Here is a 27569-nt window from a genome sequence, read left to right as displayed (position 1 = left end):
TACATTGTCCTGAAATAAATGTGCAATGCATACTTATCAAATATGTCATAATTTATTGAACAATTCAATGGGGATTGATATATATGGATTGCTGAAAAAGTATGCCAGTTGAAAATGCAATTATTGATGACTAATACTGTCTTTTTTTTGTAAATTACTTAACCATACGTGGACGTTGTCAAACCTTTAGCTGTGCTGGTAACAAGATAGGCCCGAGGCGGGGGAGTGGGAGGAGGATGGATCTACAATATTTAGGCCAGTCTCTTTAAAGCCTGGTAACTGTGTAGGGAAGATTCCAAAAGTCCCCTCGTGATAAGCAGAGTGCAGCAGTGGGCAGTAGATAGCCCTGGAAGCTGCCGGCATTTGGAAAGTCTAACAGAGATAGGTCCAGTCATGGGCAAAGAGCTAGATTCAGGCTGCTGAGAAGACTGGGAGAGCAAACAGACTAGGGTGAGTGCCCAGAGTTAGCCCAAATGTCACAAGGTAAGGGCACAACAAAACTGCCCTCACTTCACATTCTAGTCACAAGTTTGGGAGACTTTAGGCCACCCTTTCTTCTGACCAGCTGGCTACAAATCTAGAGTTCCCATTACCCCTTCTGGTTTGATAATTTGCCAAAATGACTCATATAACTAAGAAAAAGGCTCTAACTTACAATTAATTTTATTAGATCAAAAGGAAAGAACGCAGAACCTGGCTAAGAGAAGATACATAGAGCAAGGTCTGGGAGAACCCCAAACATGAAGCTTTCAAAATCTTGAAGGTGGCACTATCCTCCTGGCATACCGATGTGTACCAACACACAAGGTATTGCCAAGCTCACGCAAACCTCAGTGCCCAGAATTTTTATTACAACTCCATTATGTAGCAAGAATGACTGAATCATCTCCATCTCCAGCCTTCTTTCCTCTCCAGCTTGGGCTGATATCATGTGGTTAACACCCAAACCCTCTAATCTTCTGGTTGGTCTTTCAGGTGTGACCAGCCCCCATCCTGAGTCATCTCATTGGCATGAACTATCAGGTGCAGTCAGAGGAGCCCATCATGAATAACAAGACTTTCCCATTACTCCAGGAAATTCCAGAGTTTAGAGGTGTCCAAACTGGGGACAAAGGGTCACTAAGTGTATTTTTTTTTAATACAGGGGGTAAGATGAGAGCACCAACCTGGGAAAGTAGGCAGAGGCCTGTTGAGGCAAAAGGTTAGAGTCAGAGTTGGTCAAACAGCCAGGTTAACATTTTGCTGAGCTTAAAATGTGGTTTTCTGTAACTCCCATACCTTGGTGTTGGTCTTAGAATAAACTCTGGGCTCATTTCTGTTCTCAAGTATAGGAATGACAGATGTTGCAAAGGAGTAAGGCAATCAAATAGCTACAAATTCAGTAGCTATGTCTATGTCTATGAAGCTATGTCACCAAACCTACCTCCTTCACTGAGTTGAAGGCATTATTGGAATTCTTAGAGAAGAGAATTATAAAATAGTATTTCATATCATCATTCTTATTCTTCCATTATTTCTCATAAAGTCCTTATGTATAAAACAAGTCTGTGGCTGATTTCTGCAGGCTTTTGATTGATCTGGACTTTATTTACAATAGTAGAAGTATTTTTTAAATGCAAGTCAGAAAAGTTTCCACATTGTGTTCAATTATTATTCACCATTTTTTTTTGTACCTTCCATTTAGGGAATCCTTTCCTCTAACTGGATTCTTTATCTCCTTTTTATTTAGATAAGATCCTAACTCCAAAGTAAGAAGATAGAAACATATTTATTTTAAAATATTGAGAACCACTGGCCTTTATTATTCTATATCTGCAAGATATTACACAATAGAATCAATAATAAAATATAAGCTTAAATCAGTTAATCTGCAATTTGTTGTTAATAGATGATAACTAGAAGTGAAATGGTACAAAGTCAACTTATTATTAATATGACAATGTATAAAATGTGGGGGTTGGGGGTTAGAACAGAGCAGACAATGTAAAAACTGTATCACAGGAGGAGAAGTTAATACACTAATCACAGCATATTTGAATTGCGGTGATTTTTCCTAACATTCCCAATCATAGTGACTGTATCTGGGAACATGAAAGCTAGTAAAAATCATTCGTTGCAAACCAAACTACTTGGAATGCTACTCCTGGCACAGCCTCAAGTTTGTTGGGCAGGTTTTTTTGTTTGTTTTTTACCTTACTGGAGCTCACAATCAGAAGTTACAGTAATTCCAATAACTTAAGCTTAGCCACAGAAAATAAGATTGTCAAATCATGCAATGACTTCAAAATAGATTTATACATGAAGTAAATTCCAGTGATTTGAAAGTAGGTATATACATGGAATAAATTTAGAGATACTAAACAAGGATATGTATAAGAATGGAGAAAGGTTAAGAAAAATGGCCCTAGAATTTCTATACCTACACTGAAAAAGAACCTGGAAGATGATTTAATTCTCAAGTTCTAAAACCCAGCCATGGTCCACATTTCACTGAGGTGGCTTAAAGTTAATAGAAAAATGTCAAGTACTAACTGGTTGAGCCACAGATGTATTTCAGAATTTTAACCTCAAAAGTTTCTACAGTTTTCCTCATTATAGATAACTCACATATTTATCAAACTGTCTTTCTGAATTTATCCACGCATATTTTTAGTATGAATCATATTTTAAACATTCGTATTTATATTTTATGTCAACAAATGGATTTTGGAATCTATCTGTTTCATGGTCCAGGTGACTAATGGGAAATACCTACTTTCGAAAGCTTCTTAGGGATTCACTTAAGAACTTCTTCAAAGACTAAAATGAATCTCACTGCTTTTGAGGAAAATGTTAGTATTTAGGATAAATTCCCCAGGAGCCAAGAGAAGCTCTTAAGAAGTCCCAAAAGATTGAGCCCGTCTCTGGTTTGTGGGATCACTACCAGAAATCATCATTATTATTATTTTTTAAAAAAATATTTTATTTATTTATTCATGAGAGACACATGGAGAGAGAGAGAGAGAGAGAGAGAGAGAGAGAGAGAGGCACAGACACAGGCAGAGAGAGAAGCAGGCTCCATGAAGGGAGCCTGATGTGGGACTCGATCCTAGGTCTCTAGGATCACACCCTAGGCCGAAGGAGGTGCTAAACCCCTGAGCCACCTGAGCTGCCCCCCCCCTTTTTTTTAAAGATTAATCATTATCATTCTTAAGATGAATAAAAATAAATGATCCAAAATGCTAATCCACAAACATTTGCTAGTTGTTAAGGAAAATGTAAGCTTTTTCTCAATATATGAAGCAAAATGAAATCATTCATTTGCCAAAATATAACAGGTATCTAAAGTTTAGGTCTTTTGTACTTGAAACCTTTAACTGATTTGTTCTACTGATTTCTTCCCCCTAAGTGGTCCACTTCCATGCAAAAACAAGATGGCTTTCTTTTTGAGAAAAAAACTTTAAAATCCAACAACACTTCTCATATTTCAAGACCCAAGACATTTTTTTTCAGTGAATATTGTAGAATACTTGTACTCTAGGTGATCACCAAAGTCATCAACTCCAATAGTCTAAAATGAAGTCAGGGATTGAATCATGTTAAGCTCTGCATGGAATTCCTTGCTAAGGAAATTGGACTTGAGCTTGAGTATGCTATAAAAACTGAACACGTCTAACCAATTGTACTTAGAAAAGTGCCTCCAGCTAGAAGGTAATGTAGAGTAGAAGTATACACACATGCATACACACACAAACATACTAGAAAATATATACATATTTATACACAGAGATATATGTATATATATGCATATACACACAGATAGGCATATGTATAATATATTACAGTAAAGATAGATAGATACACATTTAAAATCATGGAAAGACACAAAAGATAACTAGACAGCTGGGAACTCTGGGCAAAGATGAGAATGGCTTGCCATGGAATAGGGTTGGTATTGATGGAAAGAAATACATAAGTTAAATACATATTAAGGAAGAAAAGACAAAGCTTGATGAGTAGTTGGATTGACTGGGCAAAGGTGAGAGGATGCCAAAAATTTTTGGTGAGTAACTAGGCAAGTGTAGGTAGTAGCATCAGTATCTGCCATGTAGAACTTGGGAAGAGCATTAAGTAGTGTGGAGAAAAAGATGAGTTTAGTTTTGGAAAAAGTTGACTTTGAAACATCTGAGGAGATGCCTCATAGGCAGGGAGATATGCATGTCAGAAACTCAGAATGGTCTGTGACCATTTCTGAGTTAAGATTTGTCATCAGCATATAGATTAAGAAACTTGCCACTTGCCAAAGAAGTCTTTCAGTAAGAAAAAGGAAGAACAAGAATTCAAATGCAGGCCTAGCCACAAGACCCTTGGGACTCCTATTTGAAGCAAAGAGATCCAAGGAAATGCTGTGGCTTCTTTATAAGTACTGAATGAAGATGTAAAATATTTTAATAGAATTAATGTATTCAATAAATAATTACCAAGTGCCTGCCATGTGCATCACAAAATTCTAGAGTTGAGAAGAGAATGCTTAGAAAGGCCCAGCTCTCTATCTCTAGATGGATTATTCCAAGTGTTACTTTTTTCAAAGAGGAAATATCTAATTAAAAATTTGAAACAGTGATAAAAGCTGTAAATGATTCCCAGAAGCTGACTAAATTTCTTGAAAGCATAACTGATGGTGAACCCAAAGGTAACTCTTCTTGGAACAAAATTCACTATGTTCATCTGTGAAAACAGATACTGGTCATCCATATTTCCCCTTCAGTACTACAATGTTTTACCCTCTGAATCTTAAAGCAGTAATCTCTGCAATTACCCATAGAGGCAATACAAACTGTGTAGATAAAATTGTTGAACCATTAGGTTCCAACATTCCATTAATATTTTAAAATGATCAGAGCAGAGCGGACAACCTTGCTTTCTACCTTAGATGAATGAACACTTAGATTTGCACCTTAACAAATTCAGCTCAAGCAGCCCCACACTCTTCTTAATTACATTCTCATTTATTTAGCTAATTAATTATTGTTGGAATCACCAGTTATTATATAATTCAAGGGAATTAGAATAAAGGAAGTCCTATTTTCCAGGCAAGAAAAGGAAAAAGAGTGGAAGCCAGGATCTTCTTTCAGATGAAAGGAGAGATGGAAAATGGTAAGACAGTTATAGATTAAAAATTCTGGGTCTTCTGGGGTACCTGGGTGGCTCAATCAGTTGAGCATCAACTCTTGATTTCAGCTCAGGTCATGATCTCAGGGTCATGAGATTGAGCCCGGAGTTGGGCTCTGTGCTCAGTGGGGAATCTGCTTGAGAGTCTCTCTTTATGTCCCTCCCCACCTTCTAAAATAAATAAATATAAATAAATCTTTTTATAAATTTCTGGGTCTTCCAAACTAACTCTCTGAGCTATAATTTTCTTATCTTTAAAAGGAAGACAACATTGGCACCTACCTTGCAGGAAAATTGTGAGTATTTGCTAATAATACACATAAAATGCCTCACAGTGTGTTTGACCTTTGGAAAATGTGATGAGAGTAAATATCTTAATTTTTTTAATAGGATAGGTATTTAAAAATTACATAAAGAAAATTAATATTGTCATGGTCAGTTATACAGAACATCTAACATAATCTCTTTGGGAATAAATATAGTAACACAACATGTAAGTATATATTTGAAAGCAGCTTTTAAAGAGAATGATATTCCTTAAGGAGAGAGATCAGAAATTTAACTGAGACCAGCAAATGGAGTGGCTCAGAGCCAGGTGAATTCTAATCAACCTTATCTGAGACACTAGTGGTTGTAACAATAGAGATTAACTTAGGTTTCCAGCTTTAGTTGTGGTTTTTGCATATTGGCTTACAGTATACCAACAGTAAAGAGCATGAGCTCTCCCTTTGTGTTGTGGTGAGTTAAACAATTTTTTTAGATTCCTTTAAAAAAAAAGATTTTATTTATTTATTTATTCATGAGAGACGCAGAGACAGAGGCAGAGACAGGAGAAGCAGGCTCCATGAAGGAGCCTGGGGACTCGATCCCGGAACTCAGGGATCACATCCTGAGCAGAAGGCAGATGCTCAACCGATGAGCCACCCAGGCATCCCTAGATTCTTTTTCAGATCTCAGATATATATAAACAACTAGCTAGCTATGTAGGTCTAGCAAACTGTGAACATAAGAGGTGCACCCTCAATAATCTCCATGGCATCCTATATCCTTTCTAAACTGAGTCCTAAAATTAATGTGCTCCGAAGGTAGCATTTTAAATCTATTTCTGGAAAAATAAACACTAAAAGCTTACTTTCCAGGTACTAATAATGCTGACTTTTCCCAAATTGGTACCTTGTTCCTATGTTTCAATTTCCCCACCAAAATGTTTATCTTATCTCTGGAACAGAAAACACCACTTTTGCAACCTTAACTATCATCCAGATTTTTCTTTCCCTCTCTGAATGCTCCCCAAAGTAGCTGGTCCCAGGGTGGGAGTGAGAGAGCACATTGAGAAATGCACACCACTTAAAAGATCTGATTCTACTGAGAGCAGAGTATTTGAGATGCAGAAAATTTTGAAGTCACTAGAATAACTTCGAAGGCACAGGAAGAGTTACCTGGGTATTTTATACACCTTAATCAAAGTAAAATGTTCCACAGTGATGCTTATTAGCATGTAATGGAGATACACTCTATAGAAATCCATAAAACTTGACTCAACTGGGAAAAAAAATCAGTCTAAGTAAAAACAGGTGGAGTAATTTTTAAAAAGAAATATTACTATATTTCAAATATGTGCAAAACTATAACTTAATTGTATACAACATATTTCTCAATAAGAATTCTGTTTTACTTATTTCACAAAATTGATTTTAGAATTCCTTTTCAGTTAGTAACATCATCTATTTATATGTAGCTTACAAATATTTATGGTGTTCTTCCTATATGTCTGCCACTACAGGGCTCTCCTTTCATAGATCTTAAAATCCAGTTTAAGAAACAAGGCTGGATAATACAAAATAATTAACATAAGAAAATCTTTAAAGTGAATTCTCTTAAACAGGTTAAACAGTACCTGAATTTTTAGTTACACTATGTATTTGCTCAGAAAATTACTTCTTTGAGATGATTAGATGTTAGAGCTCAATTGAAGTTAATTGAATGAAGGAAATTAGTAGTTCCCTCCTCCAGGCTTTCCTTAGCATTTTCTTCAAATATCAATTCTAAATGTGTTCTAATCTATGAAATTTCATAGTACTGTTGTCTTGTGATCTCCTAAAAACTCCTTAAAGTATCCTCATACTCAGAGCTTAGTACTATGACTAGCATGTGGGAGAATTTTAGTAAAGGAAAAAAAATATTTAATGAATGCTTTCTTTGCTTCCTTCCTTCCTTATTTTCATACAGTATAGGGTACATTAAAATCTGAATTGGAAAGCCTAGAAATGGTGGGAATTTGATCAAGTAACTGAAGCTGTTTCTCATTTCTTCCTTTCCTGTTTCCAGCTCTCCAATTCTATAAACCATTCCTATAATTTCAATTTGGCAGACAGTTATTTTGCACATTCTCTGAGGAATAATTTGTTATCTAATTGCTCGTTCACATCCATAGTCTAGCTAATTCTTCTCATATGACAATGATCCTGATACTGAGAGCATCTTACATCCTTTATTATTTTCCTAAAGGACAAAGAAAGATTATGTCTAAATCTCATTGTCTGTAATGACATTTAAAATGAATCCTAGACCACATCATGAGACTAGAAACCATTAGCAGGGACTCCAAAATTTGTATGAATCCCTAAAATATTATTTTATTTTGTTTATTTTGGTGGGGACGGGGGATGCAGAGGGAAAGAGAGAATCAAAACAGCTCCACACCCAGCAAAGAACTGATGCAGGGCTTCATCTCACAACCCTGAGATCATGACCTGAGCCAAAATCAAAAGTCAACGCTAAACTGAGCCACCCAGTGCCCCTCCCTAAAATATTTTAAATCCACCTTGTCTGCTGCATAGTAGAGCCCAAAGAAGACAGACAATTTCTAAGTTTATTCGTGGGGCTATTTATACTTCAAATTTTAAAGAATTCCCATCATAAGGATGTTACAATGATTTGTCTCTTCCTGTGCTTGGGTCATTTCCATGTACAAGGTTCTACGATAGACTTACATTAGAATTTCTTTTGATTTCTAAGAATCACTTCTATCTCTGATACTTACAGTGGAGAAATACAATGGTAGCTAGTGAGGGGACTGGCTAATCACATAAGGCTCAATGACACTATACAATGATGAAAGAAAAACATCCATTGAGTCAGTGCTCTCCAGTCTAGATTCAAAGAAGATAACTTCACTGAAAGAAGCTGGCTTTTATTATCATGTGGTAATTGTAAATGTGTGACTATGTATAAACATTCTGATATTAGGAAAAATATAGATCAAGGAAATTTGGCACAAATAGAAATAATACCTTTCCTGATCTCAATTCAGTATTATTATTGGGAACATTAATTAAGTGCAATAGAGCCTTGATTCTTCTGTTCATGGTAAAGAATCTTAGAAAATCTTAAAACTTTCATTGGGTAGGAATTCATTTTGGCAGTCTTTCTGATTATAGTTATCATAGACTAATAGCATTTCCCATTCCTAGCCTTCAGCAAGGAAGAAAGAACACAGTATGAATTGACTACAGAGAATTATAAGAGCACATTTTTGTGCAATGCAACCTGCTTTTACACTTTTTTTGTAATAGGATTCCACTATGATTGTTTTATGAAATCCAGTTGTGAAATACTTCTGTTATTTAGCTAAGTCTCTTGGGTAAGAAGTGTGACTTTAAAATATATTTCTAGTTATAAAGCTTTTGAAATTAATGTCAAGTTTTAAATAGCTCAAGTATTACAGTTTTTAAGGTTGTCACTGGAAGCTCTTTCTGCCTCATAGTTCCTCAATTTATTCATTCATTCATCCTTTCATTCATGCAGTCTTTCACTGTGCTTACCCCCTTCTAGGCACTGTATTTTTTCCAGGCACTGGAAACAGACCCTCCCCATTTTAACGTTAGCCAAAAGTTAGGAAATGAAAGATGTGAGCCCACATATTAGCTGCCCTAGAGCTTTAGAAGTCAAGTAAACCCAAATCAGTGGGTTCTTATTAAACATTTATTGTGCTCTGGGGCAAGTCCCCAAAATTATGCCAGTTTAAAAGTTCTGACAAAACTGGGGTATCTATTGGGGTATCTAACAAATATTGCTGTTACTGTTCATGCTGTTTCACTATTTTGCAGAAACTACCAAGAACATGAAGCATCTGAGAAAGGATCCAGGACTTCCATTCCCTGGAAAAACTTGAAATTTAGATTATATCAGTCTCTAAATCCCATAGCCTACAACCCAGGGATCTCTAACACTCTAGAGCAGATAGAGCAAAAAGTATTACATTCCTTTTGCTAAAAACATCAATAAAACGGGATAGATTTTACCACCAGAAGACAAGGACATTGACATATTCTTGATTATTCATAATCAAAGTGTAAAATTCGTATTACATAAAGCCAAGAAGGCACTTGCTAGCTTTGCAAGCAAAATCCATTCCCTTCTAGTACATTAAAAAAAAAATGTTTTATTTAATTCCAATCAAGTAAATACATAGAATTCTTTTCCACAATGTCAATGCAGAGAAACTCTGGAAGCTTAAGGGTAAATTCCTGTTCTCAAGATATCACATCAGAAAGACCAACATCCACAATCTCCAAAAAAAAAAGATGATTGAGAGCAGGGGTCTGTTAATCTATTCTATAAAAGCCCAGACTAAATATTTTAGACTTTGCAGACAGTATAGTCTCTGTCACAATTACTCAACTCCAACTTTATAGAGTGAAAACAACCATAGACAACATGCAAATAAATAAGTATGCCTGCATTTCATAAAACTTTATTTAGAAAAATAGACATCTAGTCAATGTGGCTCAATGGCCATGGTTTGCCAACCCCTGATCTAAGCAGATCTGTATTCTGAGAAGAGGTAATATTTCTTATTTCTATTTAGGTTCTCATTTCTTTTTTATGTCCTATCAAACATTGAAATTAATTTAAGCATGCACTTTAAATAGTGGAAGAAATAAATTTTTCACTTCTTATTAGATATCATTTGTAAAAAGAAGTTCTGATGAAGGATATCCTCAGAAAACCACTTAAATGCTATTTTTCCTATGCTGATAGGCTTTTATTTTATTTTATTTTAATATTTTTATTTATTTATGATAGTCACAGAGAGAGAGAGAGAGAGAGGCAGAGACACAGGCAGAGGGAGAAGCAGGCTCCATGTACTGGGAGCCTGACGTGGGATTCGATCCTGGGTCTCCAGGATCGCGCCCTGGGGCAAAGGCAGGCGCCAAACCGCTGCGCCACCCAGGGATCCCTGGGCTTTTAATCATCTTTCTATATTGCACATAACTATCCTTTGTCTTATATAGTGAGTGCAATTTAAATTTTTGTTTTTCCTTAATCTTCCTGAACAATGTACAAAAATATTCTTAGGGGCACTCAAATTATCTAGGGACACACGCTCTACCTACATAGTTGGCCTCAGTCTGCAGTTTCTTTCTAGTTGTATGCCCATTATCATCACTATATTATATATCAGCTGTCAGTGTTGGTGTGTTTCTTTCTACTAGTCTGTGTCCATAATTCCTCTTCCCAGAGTTACATGTATGAAGTCTGCTCTCAAACAAAAACTGAATTTGGATTGAAAGATCCAAATAACCTAGCTTTAGGAATTACATAAGAAGTCACCATAAACCCAGTATTGAGTCCTCAGTCTTTTGAAGGAGTGCTACATTCTGCTACATTCCTCTTCTGGGGACACAGACTTTACAAAAGCTATTTTCTACAGCACTCAAAAGCTTGCTGCCTTGTTTTTTGTTTTGTTTTGTTTTGTTTTGTTTTGTTTGTTGTTGTTTTGTTGTTGTTGTTTTTTGTCTTGCTTTGTTTTTGGCTAGGTTCCAGAACATTCAAGTTACTGGAAATCTGATTAAAAGCTGAATGAAGAGTTTTCTTAATGTACTAATACCTCTTTACCTAATTATTAATACTTAATGTACTAAAAAAAATACCTAATGTACTAATACCTTTATTTTCAAGGTATTCATAAAAACTGGTATGAGTGAGCATATTCTTTATTGATTTCACTGCTTAAATTTGCTCTGTTCTATATCCTGCTTATCTCTCACTAACTTTGTCTAAGAGAACTTAGCATAAGGATCTCACTCTGTACCACTTAAGAATCATCTAGGGGAGCACTGGAAGATAGCAAGCCCCAGGTCTCTTTCCTAATCATTCGGCTTGGGAGACGGAGAACAGGCATTAGTCATTATTGGTTTTGTTTTGTTTTATCTTAAGATTCCCAGGTGATCTCAAGTTAATCAAAGGCCAGGAACCACTGGATTCCTATATCCACTTTCTTTTAGAAGTCCGTGTAAAGGATAAAATGAGGAGTGGCTTACACTAATACACCTCTTTCTTTTTTGTGGCACAAAAATTTTGCACATGATAAATATGGAGTTATCCAAGGACTTTAACTTTCTCTTCTTTGAAGAATGCCCAGCAGGTTGAATTCCATGAGGCTGCATTTCAAACTGTATACTTTTTTTGATGATCTCACCATGTGGAAAAGGTAGTAAGACTTCAGTCGTCAGTGTCGAGATCTTTTATTTTCCTTTCCTTGGTCAACTCTTGCATCTTAAATAACTGTTTTTGGTAACTGGGAAGCCACGTGAATGTTACTGTCTTTCTCTTGTCCATAGCACCAGAAGAATGGGCCACAACCCGCTCCAGCTTGAAGGCACCACCGCCAAGGTCAGCCAGAGGGGGATACAGGGAGCACCCCTATGGTAGATATTGAAGGGCCTTCTCACCCGTGACCTCACCTCAAAGACAGTTCATAGCCTGTGGTCTCCACATAAACAGCAACAAGACAAGTAATAGTCCTTTTTTTTTCTATTCTAGGGATAACTGCTCATGATTTCTCCCATATATTTCTTGTATTTCCCCCTATACTGTTGGCGTGACATTGACACTAGCATTATTTTACAAAACGGACTAAGAAAAGACATTGGCAAGCACTATCTATAAACCATTCAGTAGGATGATATTCTCTTGGTCGTTTTTCATTGTTGTGTGTAATCTTTTTTTTTTCTTTTTTCTTTTTTCTTTCTTTCTTTTTCTTTTTTTAAGAAAGAGCATGAATCTGTTAACAGATTTTGAGTCTCAATCAACTAGCAAAAACTTTGTTTAGGGTTGCTAAAAGACTGTAATATGATTTTTTGAACTAGCTGATAATAAAGTTGTAGATAAGATGTTTTAACCTGTCTTTTAATATATCTGTTAGTTAGATGAAGATGTTCGATATTAAGTTTGTAAATTTAATTTTAAATGCTGTTTTAATGGAGTTGAAAACAAGCAGCTACCGTATGTATGTAGCTAACTGAATTTGTTCAGTGTTTTAACCTGTATTTGTTAAAAAAGAAAAAAAAACACATAAAGTTCCATGTGTAAGCTACTCTAAATAGGAAACCACAATTTGTCAAATATGTTTGCCATAATTTGTCAATAAAGCTGAAAACTTTTGTAAAAACTAAATTTGGAATTACTTGTTTTCTAGCTTTAAATGCCTGCTTTATTTCTTCTTCAAGAGATGCCTAAAATGTTTTCTATTTAAAAATTACAAAAATGAACCCAAGCCTGTTTTAAGATATTTGTGTAATACTTAAAAAAATGTATTAATAACTTATGGTTGTTAAATAATTTAAAAGTTAACAAACTAAACTGTTACATGAATCATGGTTAGTAAACACTAATGTATAACATGTTAATGGAAAAAAATGGATTTAGAATAATAAATGGATTTTAAACTATCCTCTAAGCTTTATCTTGCTAAACACAAATTCTGATTGACTTGTTTGCATTAGCATGTCTCTCGTGAGAAAGAGTAATGGAGTATAAGAGGTAAGATTACCACTTACCACTGTCTAAATGCCTAGTTCTTCAACCTTTGAGTTTCCCCGCACATTAAATATCCCATCCAACATGTAAGCATTGCGTAGATTCACTTTATTGTTTTCACTCAAAGGAGTGCGTGGACTTCTTCATTTGCGTAGTTTATAACAATTTGTTTTGACAAACAAATCATCAGTGTCACTGGCCAGTTGTTGCTATTCAACCTCAAAAACTTTATTTGTAATTTTCAGTGCTAAATATCACCGCCCTTGAAGGCAGTTTAGAGGGCTGATATTTCTTTTGAGACTATCAGACTTGATGGCTGATGATTATTAAGGAAATATGTCGCAGGACTCAAAGGATGACTAAACGTTAAACAGGTAACACTAATAGTGACTGTAATTTTGCCTATGCAACAGTAATGTTAAATATTCTCAGTTATTAAGTTCCTGATAGTTAAAAAAGTAAACCTACAAAAACATAACAAATAGGTCTATAGGTTATTAAAACAACTAATTAACATTAACTAGAGGCACCAAAATTATTTTACAATATATAACCCTCAAGGCAATAAACAGAACTAAAATTAACAATAATAGTAATGCAACTCTTGCTAACATCAAACGTAAGCTAAATTTTGATGGAAAAAGAAAGTGAAAGACTTGATGGTAGGGATGAATGCCAAAACTGTTAATCTTTTAAATACAGTTTTTTTGTTTATGGTGGCTTTTGTCGATGTGATTGGTTTACTTTTTTGCTGCTAACCAGCTTAGGCATATTGCTGTTCAGTTTTTGCAGCTGGAGTTGCATGCTAATATAGTTTTATGAAGTGTGTGTCTGTCATCAGTTAAAATTGTAAATGTTTGCCTGGCACAAAATGCTGTTGAGTTATATTTAATTTTCTTTTGTTTATTCTTTCTCACTATTTCAGGTATCCACAAGCCAAGAGCACATAAGTGAATAGCAGATGTGATGAGCTAAGAGGGACAGAGGTAAGTTTGTTTTTTTATCCTCTCCGGAAACAGATAATCTTTACCAACATAGAGCTGTGGCTGTGAGCTAAAACACCAAATGCCACTTGTTTAAATACTGAAAAGGGTTAGATTTTTGTCAAGGAATGAAGCTATTTTTATCTTCTTGAAATAAACTGACTAACCTGGGATTTACCCGGCAGAGTTTTCTGAGCTTATTCAGAATCTGACCAAAAGAAACGTGAAGCGCTAGTTAATCTTCAGCCTTTTTCTGTGCTATGAATGCTATGAATGACGATATATTACTTTTCCCTAATTGTGCCAAGAAATAGTATTCAAACTTTTATGCTGCAGGTTTAGGGAAAGAAATCACAATCCTTGGCTGAGATGGAGGAGGTGAGAAAAGGAAGCCCATAACAGGCTGCTCACCTACCCTTTGTCAATGAGCCATTTCTTAACATTAACATTTATGTAGTCAAATAAAATAACTAAACTTACCATGATTTTCCAGTTAGGACACTGGACTTACCGATAAACTTATTTCTTATCTGCCATTCTATTTGATTTGGCAAATATTCACTGAATTCAAAACACATTGAGAATTGGGACTTAATTTCTGTACACAAGGAGTAGGAAACTTTAGCCAATAAGCTTCAGACTGAAAGCAATGCAAGGGCAGTTATGAAATCCACAGACTTTAACCTGACGCTCAGAGAATAAAATGGCTTTCCCACAACGTTTAAAATACGGTGAAACCCAAAATTTCTCCTTCTAGACCTGGTCCTTTTTCTTTTTACCGCACAAATATCTGTAATACCACGTAGCCATAAACAGACTCTATAAGAACAGTATGAGAGAGCCTGGACAGGTTTTAGGCCTAGAGCTAGGACAGAACCTGGAGTAGCCTGTCCATTGCTGCGGAAGAGAGCGCCACCTAGTGAGAAGGGACTAGGTTGTGTCCCATCATGGAGTCCCAAAAGCACAGGAAGTGTTGGAGAGGAAAGCACATCCGTGGGCCCTGTGGTCCAGATGCATGAAGGCACAGAGTGAAAGCAAAGCCAGGAGAGGAATGCTCTAGTCAGGGGGCTGTCCTTGAGTGCTATGTTAAATTGTTCAGATTTTATGAGAAAAAATAAAACGAAGCCACTTTAGGTTTGAAGTGAACAATCAGAGCTAAGGAAAGGATCCCAGGGAACCATAACAAACACTTCTCGTCCATTTTATAATTACTAACTTCATCTGGGAGAACTTTTCTAAAATTCAAACTGTTAAAATAACTATTTAAAACTGTATGTGCTTCATCTAATCAAGTCCCTTTGTTGAGCCGAAGAACCAAAGATCAAAAGTTACAGAGAACACAATTCTGAAATTATCAGTAACATTGCATATCTGATTTGACTCTTTAAAAATGTTACTGTTTTTATAAACCAAGGGGAGAAAGAATCTCTAATCCAGATATCCTGCGTATTGTTCTCCTTTGAGCCTTTTCAAACAATAGGCTTGATCTTGTAAAGCAATGAAAGAGAAACCAGTCAAAAAAACAAACAAAAATAGTTTGTTACTATTTTGATATATTAATCAGTATGTTTTTGTCCATTGAAATTATTTTATTGTTGCTGTTGTTCTTTTATCACCCTGTGGCTTTCTCACCATTCAGACTACATCTTTGAATGCATTAACTCCGGGTGGGGCTATCACAGCAGAAACACCAGTGCTGAGCAGGAGAACATTCTTGACTACTGAGTTAAAAAGTTGAGTTTTTAAAGCTCAAAAATTATGATTTATGAGAAAGTGAATTTTGAGTTCTAAAAGCCTGCATTTTGAGTAGGCTTTAACTAGGACATAAAGTTTATGTGTTAATAGTATATTTAAAAGATTCCAATCAATCAGTCAATGACTCATCCACCAGCCTCCATATATTCTACAAGACAGATAAGTCCAAGTTGAGAGGAAAGCTCAAGAGGCAGCAATATCTAAGATATTAATTTAAGGTATTAGATATTAATTGAAGGTATTAGAACCAATGGGTTCTGTACACTGTATCAATTATTCAATAAAAGCTTCAGATAGGTTTGGACACAGAAGGGACCTTTGACTAAAGGGGAGTCGAGAGAGGCAGCAAAACTTCACAGAGTTCCCCACACCAGTGTATTCCAGGTGCTATCCTGTAGAAGGCTGTTTCTACAGAATGTTTCTCCATGCTGGCAAGAGTGGAGCAGGTTTGCAGAGGGAGCCACACACACACAACAGTCTCTGCAGAAAGGAATGGGAGGGTGCAGTAGCATCAGCATGGACTGGCACTGACCAGGGTGCAGATGTAGATACAATGCAGAAAGGTGACAATATCAACTACTTCCTCAACCAAACTCCAAAACATAAATCCAACCCAGGAAAAAGAGGTGAGGCAAAAATAAATCCCTGAGTTGACAGAGCAATCCCTGACCAAAATTGATCAGAACTAACTGAGATTATTTTTCTCCAACTGGCCAACTGGCAATATGGAGAAATATGATTGAAATCAAGTAGAGTTATAGAAAAATGTAATATACATACAATGCAGTCACTTATTGCATAACTATTTTCTTGAAATAATCAGAAATGAATACAATGGGGCAATCCAGTGAGTACTCTGGCAATGGGGAATAAGAATTTTCCTGTTAGTGGCCTTTCAGAAGAAACCTTTGATAGAATGAAAACTGTTCAGAGTGGCCTTACCTAACAGATATTCACTCGCCTGGTCAAAGGGTGCCTTCTCTTGTTGGCATCAGACAATGAAGCTGGGTCCCAACATCATCCCTTTAAGACACCATGTCTATTCTCACTCGTTTCAAAGTGCTGGCTCCCAAAGATGGCAGTCAAGAGGCACCTGGCCAGTTAGAACCATCGATAGACAAACATTCTCAAGTCTGATGTCCACCTCAGCAAGTAATACAAACTTACATGGCAAATTAAACTATAAATTACAGTGCATTCCTTGTAACTACAGTTTGAAGTTCTTCCTGTATATGTTCCATGCATTTATTCAGATAATGCTGTAATTCTTGGTACATTGATGATCCTATGACAACTGGGAACTCACCAAAACAGCAAGTGTGGCTAGCCTGGATACTAGACAAAGTATTTTAAATAGTAATTATAGCATTATTATGTAAGGAAGTCTTTGTGCCTGCTGTTTGTCCAATAAAAAGTTTTACTACTCTCAAGTATGATTAAATCGGAATCAATATGCTGCCATCTAAAAGACCAAATAGTGTTTTAGGTCTTATTTGTAATATTTAGATCATTTTCACTTTCAGTATATTAATGGAACTGAGGCCATTTAGCTTAATGACAATCAAAGCACTAACAGTTTTTAAATAAATGTGACACAGAATAACATATTAAAAGTTCCCATGAATTCTTCTAAAGAAAATGTTTTATTTTTCAAGCTGTATTATTAAGACATTAATCTTGTGCCTTTAGTTCTTCACTTAAAAATAAATAGTCAGGTCTTTTGAAAACGACCAATGTGCCTTAAAAATTAAACCCTTTAACCATACAGCCTTCTATCTCATGATCTCTACATCTCATGGTTAACATAACATAGAAGCTTGTAGGTTTGTTTATTTTTTTAAGGGACTAGAGAACAGTGATCAGTAACTTGAGTTGGCTGAGCATCAAGTATCAGCTTCAGTATCAAGAGACCATCTGTTGGGATCCCTGGGTGGCGCAGTGGTTTAGCGCCTGCCTTTGGCCCAGGGCGTGATCCTGGAGATCCAGGATCGAGTCCCACGTCAGGCTCCCGGTGCATGGAGCCTGCTTCTCCCTCTGCCTATGTCTCTGCCTCTCTCCCTCTCTCTCTCTCTCTCTCTGTGACTATCATAAATAAATAAAAATTTAAAAAAAAAAAAAAGAGACCATCTGTTAACAGAAAACTCCATCCACTCAACACTCTTTCAGGGTCCACAGGAAGGTTAAATATTTTACTGCAAAACATTCTGTAGTACACAATTGAAAATATCCAATGGTATAATTTATAAAATTTATTTATGCTTAGTGTGAGGTTAGAGTATTAATAATAACAATAATAATATTGGGGGCATGTGTTCTCTGAGCATCCCTTCCAGGCAAGGTACTGTAATTTTCACATAAAACTTATATGAAACATCTGTAATCATTAAAGCAAGCTTGCAAATGCTTAACCCTGTTTTATAGAACAAGAAGTTGAAGTCCAGAGATTTTACTATTGTCACACTACTAATACATAGCAAAGCCAATTTTGAAACAAAGTTTGATAACATATTCCAAAATGTGATGATGATCCCCAACTTTGACTGAATTTAATTGAAAAGAGAATCTAAAATCTCAGAAAACCTTAACATAATTTCTATTCTGTAGCAATATGATGAATATTGATTTTTAAAAAGATTATGATAAAGTATTTTAACCTTAAATGCATCTTTATTTTGATCTTTCCTCAAATATGTCATTCTTTCAAAAGTTCTCATTCCATCATAGAAAAATGTAGATGAAAACTATCCCACGTTTGTGGCAAAGCATGACTATTGTCTTTTATAAAACAAGTGAATTCATTGATAATCTAGATTCTATTCTGGCATTAAAAAATACATGATTAAATAAGCATGAAGGCAAATTCAGGCTTTTAGTCCTCAATTTGTAAATCAGAACTAACTTTAAAGTATGAGAGTAAATTTCAAATCAGAAATATCTTTGTATAATCCATTCAGTCATGTGTTAACACAAGTGAAGATATCACTCTATGTTAAATATTTTAAAACAAAGTATTTCCTGATGCCAGTATAATGTGCAGCATTTATCTGGACATTATAGTTTCCTATTAAAATATATGAGTTAAGAGTAAAATAGCTATTCTTGTTGACAGGCAGGAAACAGTCTTCCATATTCACCAGAAAGATTAATTTCCTGGTCTCTTTACATAGAATTTGTTAATTGGTACTAGAAATATCACTTACAGTAGGAGAAAAAGGTCACTCTACTTTACATGCTGTCTTATATCTCAGTCTCTTACACTTACTGTCAGACGAATTGAGAAACTAGGAGAGGAAGCTGTCTGATTCATATACCACTGGATACCTTAGCAACAGTCAACTTATCTGCCTTTATATATAAATTTTATTTTTAAAAAGTGCAGAATAAGCCATCTTAAAAATTGGTAGTGAGCTTCTAACCACTAATTTAGTTCAAATTTATGTTCCATCATATTTCATACTTCTTGGTAGGATACAGTGAATGATCTACTTACAAGAGAAATTTGGAGACTCTTAGATCCTCTTTGTGGAGCCTCTGAAAGCAAATGTCAGCACTGGACATAGGTTTCTTGTCACCTTGATGCCTTTCAGGATGACTTCTATCAGTAAGAAAATGTTCCCTCCGCTCTGTATCATTCTCTGTCTGCCCTAACACATGTATACTGTATTTCCTATGTTCTAGCCTCTTAGCCTGCCATTTCTGATATTAGGACATTTTTCAATTTCTCTGATACCATCCTGCCCCTCCTTTCCCAATGTCTTCTGTCATTTTCCCGACTGCACACGGATCCGTAAGAAGACAAAAGAAAGGTAACTGATTACTACTGGGGAAAGAACACTGTCCAATCATTCAAGAAAGCCCCATGTTAAGAAATGTTTATTGTCTTCTTTATGAAACCAGTACATGCCCACTGTAAACCAAAAAGGATGCTAAGAATAAAAATCACATTTAATTAAAGCAGACAAATAATGACCATTAACATTTATATATAACCTCCTGCTCACAAAATCTTGAATTCCCAGCTATAAAGGGGATGCAGTAGGTGAGAAAACATCTTCAATTAGTCTAAATTCTTTATATCAAAATATAAACTTTAATTATGGGTTTCACTGAGATTCATGCATAATATCTGTGACTGGAACAAAACTAGTTTTATTTACCTTTTTTTTAAGATTTTATTTATCTGAGAGGGCATGAGCAGGTGGGAGCGGTGGTGAGTCAGGGGATGGTGAGTGTCAGATAGAGAGGGAGAAGTAGGCTCCCAACTGAGCAGGGAGCCTGATTCAGGGCTTGATCCCAGGACTCTGAGATCATTACCTGGGCCAAAGGCAGATGCTTAACCAACTGAGCCACCCAGCACTCCAGGAATAAAGCTAGTTTTAAATGTCTTTAAACAGAGAAGATTATATTTACATGTTGCATAAAGATCTTCTTGTTAATGGATTTAATGTTGAATTTTTAAGCTGTGTCCTTCAACTTGTTGGTTGGAGGTTTAAAAATAGAAATTAATTTACTAATCAATATATAATTATTTAGAACTAATATTTAGAACATATCTGCTGCTTTATGCTTTCTTATAAGGCAGTAATTTTAAAAATAAGTAATACTGCATTTCATCAGAGAAACTGCTCTGGAATCCTTTTATCATTGTTAATTCAAAACAAAGTACAAATTGGTTTAACTTCTTAAAGACCTTTTTTTTTTATCATTTCTAGTGAGTAAATGATTCAGAAATGGTGTCTTAGGATACAGCAGAATTGCCATGAATCGGGTTTTTTTCAGGAGTTTTTAAATATATATACTCTTTTTTTAAATCAAAAGTAATTCATACTCAGGGTTAAAAAACTTAGAATGTATAATACAAATATGTGGAGTAAAAATCCAAAATCTATAATCCTAATCCTCAGACAGAGCTCTGTTAATAGCTTAGTTGGTATTCTTTCTGATTTTCTTTTTCTTTCTTTCCTTCCTCTCTTCCTTCCTTCCTTCCTTCCTTCCTTCCTTCCTTCCTTCCTTCCTTCCTTCCTTCCTCATTCTTCAGCTTCTTGTTCCTTATTTATTCATTTGAAATGGGATTCTGCTGTATAGTACATGCAGTTTTAATTCTCAGCAGTGAGCCAAATTTGGTTCTTTGTGAAAAAGTGAGCTAATAGGTATTCCCATAAGGTGGATTTGTATGTGGAGGATTAAAGTTCCATTATTTATACTATGAAACTTTTTAACCCACAACAGATGCTCTATATTATAAGCAAAATTACTTGAACTTGTCAAGCTTCAGTTTTCTTGTAGGTAAAAGGGGATAATAATACCACCTACTCATAAAATTGTGAGGTATGTAAAGTCATACAGGCGCGGGCATATCCTCTCCAAAGTTAGTTAGAATTCTCCCCCAAATTATTTTTCCTTAACTAAAAATTTTAACTTTAAGACATCTTCATGCTGTGTATCAAATATGTAAATAAGAGCTAGTTTAATCCAAAAAAGATCCTTGCATTATCCAAATCAATTTGTAACTTAGATGTTTTAAGAATAATCTTTACCAAAATATTCAGCTAATGTAGGCTTTAGACTACAGATGTAAAAATGCTCATCATTATATTCATAAGCGAACGTATACTGGGTGTCTTGACAGGCATTGTAAGATATGTTTATACGCAAGAATCTTTTAAGATTTTATTTATTCATGAGAGACACGGAGAGAGAGGCAGAGACATAGGCAGAGGAAGAAGCAGGTTCCCTGTGGGGAGCCTGATGCGGGACTGGATCCCAGGATCCTGGGATCACGACCTGAGCCAACCACAGATGCTCAACCACTGGGCAACCCAGGTGCCCCTATACACAAGAATCTAATAGTAATGCTGCACATATACAGTTCATATTGAGATAGAGGTAAAAATTAAAGTGAGACAACTGATAATTTGGTACATTGTTTCAATAATGATAATAATAATATGAAGAAAGAGGCCTTTGCAATAATGGAATGCATGAGACATGTCAAGCACAATCTTAAGTATTTTTAGGAATTACTTCATCTATTTTCTCAATAACCCTATGATGTAAGTTCTATGATATCCTCATTCTCTAAATGAGAAATACAGGCCTGAGAGAGAAGTAACCTCTCCAAAGTCACATCACTGGGCAGTAGGGGTGGACTCTAAACCCAAGTAATCACAATTGGAGACCTCTTCTTAACCCCTGCACTCAACTGTTCCCTCTGACTTTGACAAATTTTGTAGTGAACTAAAGTTTAAGAGGAAACTAAAATGCAGATGTATAATTCATTATTCAAGCTAGTAAAAAGGAATTAGAAGAAATTCTCTTATCATGAGTGTTGCCAAGATTAAAGTCTGATGATAAATTTCTAAATACTCTATATACATAAACCAAAAATATTTGGAATATATCTTTTCCTGGGGTTATCTAGAAAGTGAGTCATGCATAATAGCCCTAAACTCCATACATGTTGTCCCTGACCATATTTATTTGCCCATCTAACTTAAATAGAAGCTATGTATACCTAAGTATAGAAGTTAACCTTCATGGAGGTTGAGATATCCTAAATAACATAAAACTTAATGAAAAAGGAGAAAAAAACTGGAGAAATATATTTCTAAAAGAATAGTAATGGTTACTTATTTGTTTACTACTGGCATATTCTATAGTATTGATCTTTCCCAATCTGTACAATTGCATAAATAAAATGGAGTTTTACCTATGTATTGAAGATAAACACTATTGAAATGTATTTTATATTTTATTATACTTAATGATAGGACATCAGATGAAGGTGAACATGAGAACAAGAAAAAAGAATAGAAAGAACATGAATGCAGCCAGAAGGCTGAAAAAGATCCATTAGAAGTACTGAGATGAAACAGGCACCAACATGAAAAACAAGATAAGCCACCTCTTATATCCTTCAGGGAATGTAATGTCCTGAGATCTAAAAATTTTCATAAATCACCATCATGTGCAACTTATCACATAAAGCAGTAATTTCAGAAATTAAAAATATGCCTTCCTTTTAGAACAAATACAGAACATTCTACTGATATATCTGGAACTTCTGTTACCTGTTATCTTCTGTGTCTGATTTTCATAAACCATTACTCTTGTCCTTCACTTTGTTTGTTTTGTTTTCTTTTGTTTTGTTTGTCCTTCACTTTGACCAGCAGATTTTTTTTACCACCTTGGAAAATTTCTATGTGTCCACTGTCAAGTAAAGAATAAACATTTGCACCAGGCTCTCACAGTGCACGTTAATTCAAATTTGTGCTTTTAGAAAATTACAAATTATTGCACATCATGTAACTTCAGAATCATTCAGAGATGTTACAAAATAGGAGTACTAAAACTATGAATTCCAAGGATATGCCAAAGTAATATTTATTACACCCCTTCATAATACTGATGTTTGAGAGAGACTGTCCTCCAAGCTATTAAAAATTTTATAGTTTCATATACTATATACTGTGAGTAAAAAATAGACCATGTTGGAAGTATTAATTCCATAAATGTTCTCAAAAAGAATTCATTATTTATTATAGTTAGATTATTAGGAAGATGTCTAATGTGGGATTTTATAAAATGTTAATTACTAATAAGTAAAATTTGGTGATGATTTGATTGCTCAGAAGTAGTAATTAATTCTCTTAGGATTTAAGTCCAAGGTGTTCATGTATTTGAAGTAATAATCAAATGATTTACTGAATCCTCATGGATTTCCATCACTTATTCTATTATTCATTATATCACTGAAAGAAACATTTTAACTAAAAATGATGGCCTGTGACTAAATGAAATAGGTTCAAAAGAAAGTGGTCTTATGGCAACTACAGCTAAAAAATATTCAGTGGATGCAAACAGTCTGCTAAGCTAAATACATTGCTAGCTGTCACAGAAGGAAAAATGTCAACAAGCACAGCATCTTCATTTAAAAATATTCAAGATATATTTTGAGAAAGAATACCCAGGGTTTACCTTTCTAATAGCAAAAAAAATATGAGCCCTCTTGGAAAAAGGCATCAGGTTTTTTTTTGTTTTATTTTTTAACTTAGCTAGTATCCTGTACCAGACTGATGGGAGACATTTATCAAAAATAATGAAATGAATAAATATCCACCAATTTGCTTCCATCTATTTCAGATCTTACATTTCTTATGTGATATTCATGACTATGTAAATTATATGTAAAATGCTAATTGTGTATATGACATTATATCACACATACGTATTTTTATCATACCTATTATGCCTTGATACTTTTAAAAACATTTGCAGTAATATTGTATTTATTACAACAGCTCCATGAAGAAAACAAGTCAAATTTTCTTACTCTCATTTTAAAGATAAGAAAATAAAATTTCACAGGGATAAGAGGCTTGTCCAAAATTATGTGAAGTTTAAATGGTGGGATTTGGGCTGAGACATTAACCTCCCCAAAATAACCATGCTGTTTTTGTTTTTGTAAATGATAGTAGATAGTGGAAGACAAAGCAGTGAAGGCTGTATGGGAGAGAACTTTGGTCATGTGCAGTAATTATTCAACATCTTACAATAAAACATATTCCCCAAGTATTGAGACTTACTTTGACCTATATATAAACATTTACTCATAACCTTAATAATTAATATTTAGATGCTTCCTAAATACATGGCATAATATTAAGTACTTTTTAAAAATAGCACATTGGCGTCAGATGCATATGAAATTACTTAAAATTGAGAGCCTAATTGATTACAGAACTGTACACTGAGTTTGTAAATTCTAAATTAATAATTTTTCTGATTTTAGCTGGAAGAGAATAGAATTAATTAAAAGTGTAAAGCACTATGTAAGAAATTAATGGAAGCATTCTAACTTGATTTATAACATATCAAAACTGCAACTCCATTTCTTTAGCATCTATGGTTAAAAGAACTTCAAAAAAAAACAAATTCTACTACTAGATAAGAATTAGCATAACTTTGGCCATCATTTTTATATTACTTACATTAGTCCTTCCATCTTAAAAAAATGGACTTTATGACTATTAGATAATTGAGATTTTAAATGCCCTGTGAGTTTCAAAATCTAATTTTAGCTAAATTTTCAAAGGCCAAAAAAAGTCACTACAATTTCCTAATTTTAAACCAGGTACTTTGTTTTTGAGGAAAAAATCCCAGAAGGTTCAAGTCTAAATTATACAGATCATCAGCTGAGCTTGATTTAATTTATTAAACAATTTCATTTAGCAGTGCTAAATCTGGGCTGATTCCTTAGGAGTGTAGTAATCTGAAAGGATTCTGCTAGTTGGTCCATTTTATCTCTGTCCAACTTTATTGTTAAAGTACATCACAAGGACCTAGGAATACCTATTTGTATGACCCCACTTTTGAATAAGTACATCAGATCAATACAGATTTTACTGTTTTACAATTAAGCTACTGTTTACACTGTACAGAAAATATAAAGCAGCATATTTAAGAGAGTCTTAGGCTTACTCAGTTTCCAGGTCAAACCTCATTCCTGATTTTGGCATGGGTTCCTAAATTCTTGCTCATGTGGTGAGATAGATGAACTGTTAACTATAACACTCAGGTTCTGGTATGCTCAAAACCTCACAGATCTCAGGATCCCTGGGTGGCACAGCGGTTTAGCGCCTGCCTTTGGCCCAGGGCGCAATCCTGGAGACCCTGGATCGAGTCCCATGTCGGGCTCCCGGTGCATGGAGCCTGCTTCTCCCTCTGCCTGTGTCTCTGCCCCTCTCTCTCTCACTGTGTGCCTGTCATAAATAAATAAATAAATAAAAGCCTCACAGGTCTCTAGTTAACTGCCAAGATCAACAAATGCATTTTGTATTAAGCATGTGTGACTAATTAAAATATTAGGGATTACTATATAAAGAAGATATAGCATCTTAAGTTGCAAATAGTAAAATAAATACATGTATTGGAGGATGAGATGATCCGTGCTGTCTCCCTTCCTCAATGTAGAAGGAAGGGTCTAGGAACATAATATAAATGAGAGATGACTTTAACTAAGCCTACGATGTCCACACCAAAAAAAAAAAAAAAAAGGTAAGATACTGACATGCTACAGAGTATTTCTAAAGTATGCATTTATCTATAAGGAGAAATTATTTGATTATGATATTTAGTAAATATCTAAATGGACATTATTTTCTACTCTTCTGAGAATGGATTTGTTCTTAGCAATCTTAAAATATACTATATATGCTTTATTTCATTGATTCCCTAATTAGACTTCATTATTATTACAGTAGAATTATACCTATTTCCCAAAATAACCTTGGTTGTTAATATTGTTAATACTAATACATTGCAGCTGCATTCAGTCAATTTTATAGAAAGGACAGACACCTCACTTCTCAAATAATTTACATATACAACTAGTATTTTTATTCTTAAAAGAACAATAGACAACATCAAAATATAATTATTTAACTTACTAGACTATTTTTTCATGAGAGACAGAGAGAGACAAAGAGACAGAGAGGCAGAGAGGCAGAGGGAGAAGCAAGCTCCACGCAGGGAGCCTGAAGCGGGACTCGATTCCGGGACCCCGGGGTCACGCCCTGAGCTGAAGGTGGTGCTAAACCGCTGAGCCACCCGGGCTGCCCGACTTACTAGACTATTGATTCCTAAATATAATAGTTGTTTTATTTATCTTTATTTACTTTTAATGTACAAACAGATAAGAAAACAGAATTTGGTGCAGCGCCTGGGTGGCTTATTTGGTTGTGTCTAACTCTTGATTTGGCTCAAGTCATGATCTGAGTTGTGGCATTGAGCCCTGCCTCAGGCTTCATGGAGGAGTCTGCTTGAGATTCTCTCTTTCCCTCTCTCCTACCCCCTTCCCCTGCTCAATCTCTCTAAAATAAATAAATAAATAAATAAATAAATAAATAAATAAATAAATAAATAAATAAATAAATATTTTTAAAAAATAAAATAAGATTTGGTAACAAATTTTAGGACAAGGCATAGTCTGTTAATTTATAAATGACTATGTATTAAGATGGAATTAAATTTCAAAATCAAATAATTGGAACACAAAATAAGCAATGAATGGTCTTTATAGTTAAAAATATAAAAATAAAACAAAGTCTTGCTTATTTGTATAGAATATCAATTTCACAGTCTTTAATTCTGGGTATACTAGCTCCTTCAGAAGACATTCAGACCTTACCAGAACTTAAGTAAATGAATGAGATTCTTATTTCAAACTTTAATGGAATTTGTATAAACATTCTATTTTCCATGTCATATATTTCCCAGCATCTAATTTTACTGATCAGGCAATTTTGAAAGTTTATTTTCTTTTCTATTTTAAAACATGAAGTTTAGAAATAAGTATTATTTATTGAAGTGATAATATGAAATAGGACATTATTTGTTGGCCAAATAGGACAAATTTGTTGGCCAAAATTAGCCAACAAACTGACAACTCTCAGTACTATTTTGCATTTGTGGAAAATCTAAGTATTAATTATAAGTTATGTAATTCCTTTTGCATTTCAAAATATACCCCAATAATTGGCTTAATAGAAAAAAATGTACAACGTAAAACTAAAGTATCATCCAGTATCTCTTACTATTTTTAACACCAATGATTTATGTATTATGTTAACATAATGACACACAAGCTTTATTTCCAATATTCTATTTCTTGCAGTTTCCTCTACTCTACCTTTTGACATACAAAAATATGTATGTCATATTCCTAGCTATAAATAACTAGGAAAACATACTATATGGATTTTTAATTGGAAGTAATATTGAGGATTTATTGTCTCATTTCTAATCAGTTAATCTACCAAATGCTTATGCAACACATTCAGATTTTTATGACACGTG

At 34.7% G+C, this 27569-nt stretch overlaps 1 protein-coding gene across 1 annotated transcript in view; it reads left to right on the top strand.

Annotated features, from left to right (window-relative positions):
- The window catches only part of KHDRBS2 (KH RNA binding domain containing, signal transduction associated 2), a 546592-nt gene extending 533788 nt beyond the window's left edge, over positions 1 to 12804 (top strand). Inside the window, exon 9 of the mRNA XM_055330453.1 lies at positions 11778 to 12804. Within this exon, the coding sequence (XP_055186428.1) occupies positions 11778 to 11875 (98 nt within the window). The 3' untranslated portion in view covers positions 11876 to 12804. The remainder of the gene's footprint in view (positions 1 to 11777) is intronic.
- Positions 12805 to 27569: the final 14765 nt, after the last annotated feature.

This window comes from Nyctereutes procyonoides, unplaced genomic scaffold (assembly GCF_905146905.1).
Source record: "Nyctereutes procyonoides isolate TBG_1078 unplaced genomic scaffold, NYPRO_anot_genome, whole genome shotgun sequence".
Taxonomy (NCBI): Eukaryota; Metazoa; Chordata; class Mammalia; order Carnivora; family Canidae; genus Nyctereutes; species Nyctereutes procyonoides.
This window is presented reverse-complemented; position numbering and strand designations above follow the sequence as displayed.